This window comes from Myxocyprinus asiaticus, chromosome 33 (genome assembly GCF_019703515.2).
Source record: "Myxocyprinus asiaticus isolate MX2 ecotype Aquarium Trade chromosome 33, UBuf_Myxa_2, whole genome shotgun sequence".
Lineage (NCBI taxonomy): Eukaryota > Metazoa > Chordata > Actinopteri > Cypriniformes > Catostomidae > Myxocyprinus > Myxocyprinus asiaticus.
In genome coordinates this window covers 21,672,450-21,685,423 of record NC_059376.1, presented here as the reverse complement: position 1 = coordinate 21,685,423, position 12,974 = coordinate 21,672,450, and the positions used below count along the sequence as shown (strand labels likewise).

Genomic DNA, 12,974 nt, shown 5'->3' with positions numbered 1-12,974 from the left:
GCATGTGAATGATCAGAGTGCTTTTTTGTTTTGCCTTTAATGCAAACAGACCTTTCATCTGCGATTCGTTTGACTTTTACATTTCATTCTTTGTGTGAACATACCTTTAAGGAATATTCCAGGTTCAATACAAGTTAAAGGGATAGTTCATCCAAAAATGAAAATTCTCTCAGGATTTACTCACCCTCCAGGCATCCCAGATGTGTATGACTTTCTTTCTTCTGCAGAACAAAGATATTTAGAAGAATATTCAGCTCTGTAAATCCTCACAATGTAAGTGAATGGGTGCCAACATTTTGAATCTCCAAAAAGCACATAAAGGCAGCATAAAAGTAATCCATATGAATCCAGTGGTTAAATCCATATCTTCAAATATGATTTGATAGGTGTGGGTGAGAAACAGACACATTTTTAAGTCATTTTTTATAATAAATTCTCCTCCCTGTCCATTAGGGGGCAATATGCACAAAGAATGTGAATCACTAAAAACAGAAGAAGAATGGGAAAGTGAAAGTGGAAATTGACTGAGCAGGGAGAAGAATTTATAATAAAAAAAAATATTGATCTGTTTCTCACCCACACCTATAATATCACTTCTGAAGACATGGATATAAGCACCAGAGTGGAGTACTTTTATGTTGCCCGTATGTGGATTTTGGAGCTTCTCAATTTTGGCACCCATTCACTTACATTGGGAGGACCTACAGAGCTGAAATATTCTTCTAAAATTCTTTGTTTGTGTTCAGCAGATGAAAGAAAGTCATACACATCTTGGATGGTATGAGGGTGAGTAAATAATGAGATAATTTTCATTTTTGGGTGAACTAGTCCTTTAAGCTCAATCGACAGCATTTGTGGCATAATGTTAATTACCACAAAAATTTATTTAGACTCGCCCCTCCTTTTCTTAAAAAAAAAAAAAAAGCAAAAATCAAGGTTAGAGTGAGGCACTTATAATGGAAATGAATGGGGCCAATTTTTGGAGGATTTAAAAGCAGAAATGTGAAGCTTATAATTTTATAAAAGCACTTCCATAAATTTTTATAGTAATTATTAACTCTTTAAAGTTGTTTAAATTGTCATTTTTACAGTCATTTTAGGGTTTTAGGATTTGTTGATAGTACATTGTCGAAAGTGTAAAATTGGCTATAACTTTACACAGAAAAGGTTAGTAAGTGATTTCATCACACTAAAATCATGTTAACACGTATATTATTTACATCTTGTGGCTATACCTTTGAAACAGTGTGTATTTTAGCGTTAAAATATTGGCGCCCATTCACTTCCATTGAAAGTGCCTCACTATAACCTTGATTTTATTTACCTTTTTCTCCCAATTTGGAATGCCCAATTCCCAATGTGCTTTTTAAGTCCTCGTGGTCGCATAATGATTCGCCTCAGTCCAGGTGGCGGAGGACAAATCCCAGTTGCCTCTGTGTCTGAAACTGTCAACCTGCACATCTTATCACGTGGCTTGTTGGGTGCGTTGCCACGGAGACATAGCGCGTGTGGAGGCTTCATGCCATCCACCGCGGCAACCATGCTCAACTCACCACGCGACCCACCGAGAACGAACCACATTATAGCGACCACGAGGAGGTTATCCCATGTGATTCTACCTTCCCTAGCAACCGGGCCAATTTGGTTGCTTAGGAGACCTGGCAGGAGTCACTCAGCACACCCTGGGATTCGAACTAGCGAACTCCAGGGGTGGTAGCCAGCGTATTTTACCACTGAGCTACCCAGGCCCCCGATTTTTGCTTTTTTTAAAGAAAAGGAGGAGTAAGTCAAAATTAATTTTTGTGGTAATCAATATTATGCCACAAATGCTGTCGATTGAGCTTAATTTATACTGAACCTGGAATATTCCTTTAAAGGAACAGTTCACTCAAAAATGAGAATTCTGCCATAAATGACTCACCTTCATGCCATTCCAAACTTTTATGACTTTCTTTCTTATGTGGAACACAAAAAGAAAAATCCTAATCTGCCTATTGAATACAATGGCAGTTGACAGTGACTCACTTCAAAGCTTAAAAAAGCACTCAAAAGTATCAAAGTAGTCCATGTGGCTTGTGCATCATATTTCTGAAGGCACGCATTAGGTTTTGGTGAAAATCAACATGTAATTTTTCAGTGAAAATCTTGACGTCCATTGCACGTTCATGAGAGCTATGTCAGAAACAATGCAAATTGTCAGTATCAGCTGCCATCCTATTGAATTGATGGACTGGGATATAAATAAAAAAAATCCTTTTGTGTTGTGCATGAGAAACTAAAGGTCATAAGGTTTGGAGGGTGAATAAATAAATTATGATAGGATTTTTTCTTTGGGAGGGAACTATTCCTTTAATGCTCTGAAAAACAGAAATCTATCTGCCACATGGCCTGAACTAAATCTGCAAACACCGAGATCTAACAAAACAACAATGGCCTTACTCTCTGATTCCCTGATTCTGGGGAGTTCAGTAGACTGAGGCTCATCTCCTCTGCATCTGAGCAGCTGGATCCAGCTGAGGTAAGGCTGAGAGAATCCGCTCCATCTTTGAAGCTGTCTTTGAACTGGCTTAACCGTGCCTGCTCAAAGAATTTTGAGTGAGAAGTCCCTATGCTGTTGTAACCCGACTCCTCGCTCATGCGTTTGATGATGCCGCTGCTCTTCTTGCACACTGACTCAGTTGGAGGCTCGATCTCACAGGACAGAGAGTAGCTGAAAAGGCAAACACATCATAGATATTGCATTTCTTTCTATTTTTTTCTTTCTTTCTTTCTTTCTTTCTTTTCTCTCTCTCTCTCTCACCTCTCGGTGTCAGTAAGTTTCTCCACTCTCTTGAACCAATCAGTGAAGCGCTGGCTTCTGGTGAAGTTGTAGTAATTGCAGGTCAGCTGCAGTAACTTGATCTGAGCAATCACTTCAAACTCCTAAAACAAACAGAAAAAAATCTTTCAAGATATTTAAATATTATTTATGTATTTATTTATTTATTTTTAAATAATATATGTATGCATTGTTTTGTTATTTGTTATTGTGCAACACTTTTCCTAAAAAGATTTTCTCCACCAATTGTGCAGCCTTTAGAATATTATAATTTCTGTGCACAAGGACTCACCTTCCTTCTCTTCTCAAAGTTGATAAGCCCAGCCTGGTCAATAAAAAAAAAAGGTCTAAATCAAGACTCAAAAATGTATATTCTAATTGCAAGAATACTGCTCAGGTCCATTTCTGCTTCTGATCTCAGTACAACTCACCTCAAGATGATCTTTCATAGCAGTATCCAACATAACTAGGTCAGTGAGGAATGTGCCAAGGTATGGAATAGTTCCCTGGACGACACCCTAAACAGCAGGGAGAACATGTAAGACACACCATAAATAAACTCACAGTTCATATAAAAAAATGTACCACAAGAGGGAGCTGTTGCTCAATAAATGTTATGTTAACCTGTCATGAAGTTTACTGACTATTCTTCCTGTACATACCATGTCTCTCTGCTGCTGGTGTCTTCTCTGAGCTCCTTTATGGTTAATTTCAACAATTGCACATTTAGAGGTGCCCTCCTGTGGACATATCACAAATCAACTTGTTTGTTGAATTTAAAAAAAAAGGGGAAAAGTCAAATAAATGTCTTGCGTTGATGTATTAAAGTTGCAGCATAATTTAAGGGCAGATATGGCTGTCAAAGTGGAATCGTTAGATTGCACCATCATGACATACCATGACGCAAAATGGAAAGCAGACTTTGACAAAATGGTGTTTACAGATAGTGTTGGCCAACACCATGGGGAAGTCTTTTGGTACTAAGGAGGGGCTTTTATCTGGCCATACACAAGGTTTATGACCTCATCCCAGGGATTCCGTTGCAATGAACACCTCCAGTTGCACTAATGGGGTGTTACTAAACTATTTCTCCACTCCAGCACACATTCCATACATGCCCTCCACAAGCATTGTAAAGGAAATGGAAAAAGATTAAATCAAGTGTGGGTTCTTTCTATCAAAATCTGCTTTTTTCAAGCCAGGTTCTGAAAAAACATAGTTTCCATGGTGCAGATATCTAGATAACATCAAAACAAATGAACCTATTTTTAGTCATTTCTGAGTCACATTTATGTGCCATGACACATCAATCAGGTTGCCACAACAAAAATCTATATGAGTCACTTTAAATAACCAAATAGTATCATTATGCAGCTGCACCTAGAACTTCTCATTCAACCCCTTATAAAAGAAAATGAAACATTGATTTATAAAATAGATAGTTTAGACTTCTGACTGATTGGATGAGCCAGGTAGTCAGCTGTTGTAAAATGCAAATAAATGCACACTTGTGGTTAATGCACCAAGTTGCTGCATTGCTTGGCAACTATTTACTTATGTTTACAGTTATTAAGATTAATAACTGTATTTATTTATTGAACATTGGTGTCTTTTGATGTCTATGGCATCTTTATGTTGGATTAAAAAATACAACATACTGTTATTATACAAATGTTTTTTTTCTTTCAAAATCCCTAAATAGAGACCAAAATTTCTAACACTAAATCCTCAGAGAGGTTTCAAGCTACATCCACCAAACTCGGCACATACCTTCAGACTGTTCTGGAATAGTGTGCTTTGTTATTTCTAACTGATTGGACTAACATTTTTCTCACTGTAGACAATTAATATCTGAAAAATCCCATGGACTTACATTGTCAGAATGTTCAAATGGGCCAACAGAATGCTCATTAATTCAAACTCCAACTTTCAAAAATTCAAATGTAAACAAACCCACAAAAGGCCTTTGATCTCTTTAAGTCGCTCTCTCTTTAAATGGTCACACACCGGACGAGAAGTGCCACGCCACATCACGTTGCGGCTCTGATACAGTACAGGTATCAAACACAGGGCACGTTGATAGGGTTCAGGTGGCAGACAGTACACACAAAAGTTACGAAGTTTTTCCCTTCTTCAAGAATGAACAACGCTAGAGTAAATAATATATGTCCTTTGATAATGATTTGGGTTGAATTTAATGGAAAATAAGCGAGTTGCGCTCTCATGGCTTATTGCTTTAATTGGGTACCACAGAGCTGTTTCGCTCTATTCAAAGTTGCATAATGCTTTCAATACTAATGGTTTCTTTTTAAGATGCCTATCAAAAGTAGCAGAAGCATGCCAACCAGCGAAAAGGGTAACGAAAGCATTTGACGCTGCGCTCAACAAAAGTCAGCAGGCCATAGAGAGACCAGCGCTGAGCCAGCAGGCTGCAGATATTGTGCAATTGAATAAGGTTTTTTTTTTTGTTTACCCTGCAGCTGCTATAGAAACATGGTTTTACAGGCACTCAAAGAGATGTTAAGTCACTAAGCTTTCCTGTGGATGACATGTGAGATAACCACATCCTGTCTTACCCCAGCAACAAATACTGACAGCAAATGTTGGTGGCTTACAGTACAGTTTTGACAATTTAAAAAATGCAGGGAAGTTTAAAATGACTGCTAATGGACTGATGCAGCTTAATGCAGTGAGGTTAGCATGGCTAAAGCGCACGCGCGTCCACACACACGTTTGTTTCACTATGTTGGTGAAGATATCTCAAAGAGGCAATGGTTTTTATACAGAGGTCTTAATATTTTCTATACTCTACCCTAACCCTAACCCTCATACAAGCCATTAATATCATAAATTTAATTAATGGATTTAAAGCAAAACATGATTTGGCCGATTTATGGTCCAATTTTAACTAGTAGGGACAGCTGAAAATGTCCTCACAAGTATAGCCAAACCTGTACACACACACACTCACACATCCCCTTTTTACTCACCTTAATGAGAAGCTCTCTGCTGAGGGAGTAATTATTGTCATCTGAGAAGATTTCAGACAGCTCTTGGAAAGTGCGATAGCTTTCCCTGTAAGAAGCGTGAAATGATCTTGTTTCATACCAAACACTGAATTTAACTCACATTTAACTGCATTTAATGCTTTGCTCTTATCTCTACCTCAGGCTTACTGCAGACAAAAATCCCAGTCAGACTCTTACCTGGACACCTCATCCCAGGTCCTTCTCAGTCTATGGAGGGCATTGCTCTGCAGGGCGGACAGGATGGCTTTAAGGGAGGAGAAGCTCTTCAGGATACGACATTTCTGATATCAAGAGATACAAACACATTTATGAACTGGGAAACTAAAACATTTGTAGTGTGGACTGTTAGTTGATAAAGTAATACTAGATCCACTGAAAATGAGAGTGAGAGTGGTGCCTCACCCTGGCCACTTCTATCCAGTGTTCAATGCGCTTCGCTCTTTGAAAGGGTCTGAGAGACCTGCTGTCCAAGCAGGTGGCAATCACACAGTTGGTCACACTGTTGAACTGGGCAACGGTGGCTCGGATGGTGGGCGCCAGGTGCTCTTTGCCCTTTTTATCCCGCTGGGACCATATACCACCCAAACAATGGTAGGGAACAACTCTCTTAAACAGCTCCTGTGAAAATCAATGACTGCAGTCTGATTACAAGCACCAGTTTAATTTAATTTGAGCCACCTATTGTTGAGAATTCTTCATTCTTTTGCAGGAAATCTTGGTTTCATTTATATTCACATTAAGGTATTTCCAGAATTAAGTCATTCTCTCTGGTTTCCTTCTCTCATGTGACCAAAATCTTATGAAATATTTTCTTGTATCCCAGCTTAATATGCAGAGTCAACTATAATAAGTGTCATTTGTCAGTTGATATTACTGAAAAGTGTATTCCTCTCTTTTTCGAGCATCCCGATCAGCCGACACAGCAACACTGGCTCAACCAATGCTGCGAGTTTGGGGCGGAAATGTTTTGTACAACCAATGTAAGTCGGAGCGAAATTTCTGTGATCTGTCTGAAAGTAGTGATTATTTTTGCAATTCTATATATCAATTCTATCTCGATTCTCAACCACTAGATTACTTAAAGGAATAGTTCGCCCAAAAATGAAAATTCTCTCATCATTTACTCAACCTCACGTCATTCCAGATGTGTTCAATTCAGTTTTTTAAAAGAATATTTCAGCTCTGTAGGTCCTCACAATGCGAGTAAATGGGTGCCAAAATTTTGAAGCTCAAATATCCACATAAAGGGAGCATAAAAGTAATCCATATGACTCCAGTGGTTAAATCCTTGTGTTCAGACACGATATGATAGGTGTGGGTGAAAAACAGATCAATATTTATGTCATTTGTTTTATTATAAATTCTCTTCCCTGCCCAGTTGGGGGTGATATGCACGAAGAATGTGAATCACCAAAAACAGAAGAAGGAGAATTAAAGTGAAGTGGAGATTGACTGAGCACGGAAGATAATTTGTAGTAAAAAAGGACTTAAATATTGATCTGTTTCAAACTCACACCTATCATATCGCTTCTGAAGATATGGATTTAACCACTGGAGTTGTCTGGAGTACTTTTATGTTGCCCTTATGTGGATTTTGGAGCTTCAACATTTTTGGCATTCATTCAGTTGCATTGTATGGACCAGCAGAGCTGAGAAAAATTTCAAAAAATCTTCGTTTGTGTTCAGCAGATGAAAGAAAGTCATACACATCTGGGATGGCATGAGGGTGAGAAAATGATGAGAGAATTTTAATTTTTGGGTGACCTATTCCTTTAAGACTCGTACCATTAGTATAGATTGAAAATGTGCTCCTGTCTTACCGCATCCATGATTGTTAACTGCTCAGCGACCAGAGCAGGACTGAAGGACATAAAGTGTAAGGTGGAGAATTCATCATCCAAGCTGCTCTCCTCTGGTGTAGCAAAAGGGCAAGTATACAGATCGCCTGCAAAGAATGAGGCAGGTTGCAAAAAAGAGCTATGTTAGTTAGTTAATATGAAATTCAGTAGTTTACTTCAAACGATCATCTGTGAAATTGTACCTTCAAGCTCAACCTCTGAATGCTGCCTGTGCTGGAAATGCTCCAGCAGTTTATGCGCTCGTCTCTCCAGGTCTGATCCAGAGAAGTTTATCTGCAGGTAGGATATGAGGCTCTGAAGGCATTCGTGGGCTGGAGGACTCCAGAAATCCTCAGAATACTGATCCAACCATGCACCCAGAATAGATGAGACAGTGCTGCAGTGCACATAACAAAACAAAAAAAACAAAAATGGACAAGAACTGTCAACTTTTAACAAATGCTAAATGAATTGGGCTCTAAGGGATCAGCTGAACAACATAAATCAAGACTCACTTTTTCAGCTCTGAATAGTCCTCTGAGGAGAGCTTTGGTCCTTCAGAGGCTGGCTGATCATGCAGTTTGGCATACCTTACATACATAAGAATACATTTTAGATAACGTTTCAAAATGTGATTTAATATTCCCAAAAGCACACAGGGTTGATGGTCTGTGTACCTGTTGAGAAGCAGGTCCAGAACTTGTTTGGTGGTGGCAAAAGCTCGGTAGGTGCAGAGGAAAATAGTCACATACGTATAGTCCTTGCCTTTGAACGCTGACACCATGTATTCCACAAGTTTCTCCAGTGTGCCAGCCTTAATGGTCCGACCCTTGCATGTCTCAAACAAACTGAGGGCAGAATCGGTCTCCACGCCCAGCCATCGCTGACCCTTACTCGCCGTCTGGTGGAGCTGCACCTTCCGGAGTGTGATGGTGTAGATGGCTCCCTCCTCTACCTCCTCTCCAATCTCCTGAACTGAGCTCTACAAATAGAAAGAAACAATGAGTGTGTGGGTCCTTATATTCTCATTAGACTTTTCCTTAGATTACACATTAGTTGTCATATACTGTATGTTCCAATATATGTCCAGTAACCAGTTGTCATTTGAGGTATATTCTACCTTTCAGTCTTACATAGCACTTCCTATATTAACCTAATCTCAACAATTATGATTCCATATATAATAGCCAGATTCATGAAAATCTTCTTAAGACAAACATGAAGAAAGTTCCTAGGATAAATAAGTAGAAAAGTAGTGTGTAAGAATGTTCCTAAGTGTAATTCATGAAGAATATTCTTAAGGGGCCATTCAGACCGAACACGTTTTTCACTCAAAAAAAATAAATAAAAGCTAGACTCAGCGCAACAAATAGAACAGAACACATGTGTCTCCAGAAACGTTTTAAAAGTAAAAGTTTTTTTTTTTTTTTTTTAACTAGACAGCGTCTAAACAATGCGACACTCCTTTATGAAATGCTGAAAAAATGGCGAAACATGGCGCAATGGTCATAGATGTCCTTCTAGCGCAGGTAGAAAAACAACTGAACCGACATTGCAAAAACGCATTTGTGTTCACGGCCCCTTAAGATATCTTTTTGGGAATACAAGTTTAGAAAATAGGAGGAACGTAAGAATGCTTCGTGAATCCAGCCCAAGATTGCTGATTATTATTCACAGAAGTGCTATTTCTCCTACTGTTTTGTTTGGTGAATTTGCAAGGTCATGCTGTTCTAGTACAGCATGGGCTTTAAAGGTGAGCCAGGGATTATTACTGCTCACTTACTTACTAATCCACACATAGCCTTAACTCTAAGCACAAGAGACCAAAAAGGGGCTCTTTATCAGCCACTGTCACACAGTTAACCCACCCCAATACGTAACTCCACATCTTGAATGTGGACTAGGTATTTTTTGTTAACGTTTTACCAGTGAGAGCAGTCTTGAACTTTATACTGACAGCTATCTGTGTGGATGCAGCATCACAGAAAAGCAAACGTTTTCAGTTACCAAAGTTATTGTAGCATTGGTCTCCCTTTGACCAATACATTTAAAGATTAAAAAAAAAAAAAAACTTGTCTGAAGTTATAAAACGACAGTATAATTTAGTAAGACAATATAGTATAGAATGGTAAACTGAGGAACTCAAGTACTGCATCTGATGTCACAATGGAAAGTAAAGGGAACTCCCAGGGAACTGTTGGAAGTGACGGTGAGCTTGGCCTCAGGCAGAGAGCCAATAATGTGAGAGTGTATCTTATGTTTGTGTGGGTGTGAGTCAATGCATGCTCATTAAAAAGGTTTTCTCCACAGACTGCCTAAATAGATAACCCAACCTGGACTCAGTCCAGAAGTAGCCATGGTAACAAAAACACATATACACTACATGCCACATAACACTGTTTCTCAAATACCATTGCTGTGCTATTTTGGAAGTGCATGTATGAGCACAAAAGGAACAACAAACAAAGATGTTTCCACTTTTTAGTAGAAATGTTGTGTGTGCTTGTGAAACACACAAGATGTTGTCTTATGCATGTAAGAACATTTACTTGTGGTGCTGCTCACAAATAATGTTACATATAATAGCTTATAATGTTGCTTTTCTGTTAATTAAATTATCTGTTTATGGAGATAGTATCAGATCAGTATTTGTCATTTAATATTCTCTAATCTGTCCAAACTATATATTTACCCTGTAAAGAGGAACTTCTTAAATGTACAACAAGAAATGGGGAAGTAGACCTTTACTCTACGTAAAAATGAAACCCCAACAGAAAACAAAACAAAAATCTGCACCACAACAAAATCCACAATGGGAACCCCCTTTGACTCAGGTTGAAAACAATGGGCAGTGAAAGGCTAAGCCAAAGAGGCTTGACACACAGCAAGACTGGAAAGGGACAGTGTTTGACATCTGACATTTCAAAACAGAAAGCACCTACACTCAGCCTGAATTTCTAAGGGAAAATCCACCTCACAACTACAGACTGCTAGAGCATGGCAAAAATAGTTTTCCAGAACAAAATTCTGAACATCCTTAAAGGTATAGTTCACCCAAGAATAAAAATTCTCTTGTCATTTTCTCACCCTCATGCTATCCCAGATGTGTATGAATTTCTTCTGCTGAACACAAATGAAGATTTTTAGAAGAATATCTCAGCTGTGTAGGTCCAAACATTACAAGTAAATTGTGACTAGAACTTCGAATCTCCAAAAATCACATAAAGGCAGCATAAAAGTAATCCATACGCCTCCAGTGGTTAAATCCATATCTTCAGAAGCGATATGGTAGATGTGGATGAAAAACAGATCAATATTTAAGTTCTTTATTTTCTTTTTTTTTTACTATAAATCTCCATTTTAACATTCTTCTTGTATATCGCCACCTACTGATTGGGGCTGATCAAAGGAGGAGATTTATAGTAAAAAAGGACATAAATATTGTTTCTCACCCTCACCTATCATAACGCTTCTGAAGACATGGATTTAACCACTGGAGATTACCTTTATGCTGACTTGTTTGATTTTTGGAGATTTAGAGTTCTGGTCACCATTTACTTATAAGGACCTACAAAGCTGAGATGTTCTTCTAATAATCTTCGCTTTGTGTTCTTCAGAAGAAAGAAAGTCATATACATCCGGAATGGCATGAGGGTGAGTAAACAATGAGAGAATTTTCATTTTGGGTGAACTATCCCCTTTAAGGATAATTGGACATTTTTACTATAGACAAGACAACCTATTTATATGGTAAATTAATATTGTTTATCACTAATCACTGGCTTGCTTTTTGCCTGAATACATTTGCTTAAAATAGTGTAATCATTAAATCACCCAAAAAGCCCAGACTAAACAATCCACAAACTCTGCTTCATACACCCTGACTGCCTCTGACCCACTAAAGCCAGAGAGTTTCCTGCGTGAGACAAAGAGTGATGAAGAGTACGAATAAGTTAGGAATACACTGTAACGCCTTTCTAGACAGATGCATCCTTCACAAACAACTTTTATAACACACAAACAATAGAGAATTCCTCCTGTTAAAATGAGGGAGGTGTCAAAAATGTGAGATGACAAGTACTTCTCTAACGTATATTTACATTTTCACACATCTGGTAAAACAAGATTAATTGAGTTAACAATAGACTTTGACATCAAACTGTCTTTATGACATTAAAGAGATAGCTCACACAAAAAAAATAATTAAATTCTGCCATTGTTTACCCACCCTCAGTTCGTTTCAAACTTATATGACATTCTTCCACAGAGGTGTATGTTAGGCAGAATGTTAGCCTCAGTCACCATTCACTTTCTTAGCATCTTTTATCCATTCAATGAAAGTGAATGGTGACTGAGGCTGTCAGTCCCTAACATTCTGCCTAGTACTTCCTTTTGTGCTCCACAGAAGAAAGAAAATTTTACAGGTTTGGAGTAACATGAAGGTGAGAAAATGATGACAGAATTTTCATTTAAGGGGGAACTATCACTTTAAGTAACACAGATGTTTTTAAACGAAACGGATGAGGTCAGCTGACAGGAATTTACACCAGCAGTGATCAATCTATTTGCACTCTAGGCTAGATGTCCTCCTGTAGATCAATCAAGTCCGACAGCAAAAATCCATTCATTCATATTTTGATAATGTGTCACAACATTGCTGAGATTCCAGTGCACGTGTTTGCTTTTTATTGCCTTGACAAGGGTATAAAGCATAGCTTTGTCAAATGTTTTCTCAGGGAACAAAAATAACTCCATTTAGCTTGTAATAAAATATTTATAAACATCTTAAAGCATATCAATGCCTAAGCCACTGTAAGCTATGTCCAAATCTCTTTTCTGTCAGTAATACCAGGAGCAAAATTAGGGTTAGGGTTACGTTTCATATGTGCTCGCTTCTGTAAGAGTTATTAACCTAGAAAGAGATGGGATATTCAGAGCTACGCTAAAATATGTGTATTTTGGCATTGCTCTGTAGGTTTTCAGCACACTGAGTCAAAGCACATTACATTTCAAGGTGCAGTGATGGCCAGATTCACTGCTGCAAAATATCCTCAGCGGAAAAAAGCAGGGAAAGGTAAAAAGGTGATCGCTCGCCATATCCATGTTATTCTAAAATTTTCCAACCTCTGCAGTGACTGCTTTTCACTCCTAACAAGTCTTATTGTATTCACATCATGAGAGTGAACGCAAACAACATCACAGTCAGAATTTAATATGCTAGGCGTTTTGCTACCTGGTCTCACACTATCACGTTACAATACCTACATTTTTGCTAAATTATTTTCACGT

General features: G+C 38.3%; 1 protein-coding gene across 5 annotated transcripts in view; it reads right to left on the bottom strand.

Annotated features, from left to right (window-relative positions):
* The window catches only part of LOC127424165 (ral guanine nucleotide dissociation stimulator-like), a 34,672-nt gene that overhangs the window by 3,745 nt on the left and 17,953 nt on the right, over nt 1-12,974 (bottom strand). For all 5 annotated transcript variants that reach the window (XM_051669117.1, XM_051669119.1, XM_051669116.1 and 2 more), the window contains 12 exons: nt 8,363-8,667; nt 8,201-8,275; nt 7,889-8,082; nt 7,668-7,792; nt 6,250-6,465; nt 6,025-6,128; nt 5,809-5,893; nt 3,481-3,558; nt 3,250-3,336; nt 3,111-3,143; nt 2,801-2,922; nt 2,440-2,710 (listed from right to left, as the gene is read on the bottom strand). In XM_051669117.1, the coding sequence (XP_051525077.1) occupies nt 2,440-2,710; nt 2,801-2,922; nt 3,111-3,143; nt 3,250-3,336; nt 3,481-3,558; nt 5,809-5,893; nt 6,025-6,128; nt 6,250-6,465; nt 7,668-7,792; nt 7,889-8,082; nt 8,201-8,275; nt 8,363-8,667 (1,695 nt within the window). The remainder of the gene's footprint in view (nt 1-2,439; nt 2,711-2,800; nt 2,923-3,110; nt 3,144-3,249; nt 3,337-3,480; nt 3,559-5,808; nt 5,894-6,024; nt 6,129-6,249; nt 6,466-7,667; nt 7,793-7,888; nt 8,083-8,200; nt 8,276-8,362; nt 8,668-12,974) is intronic.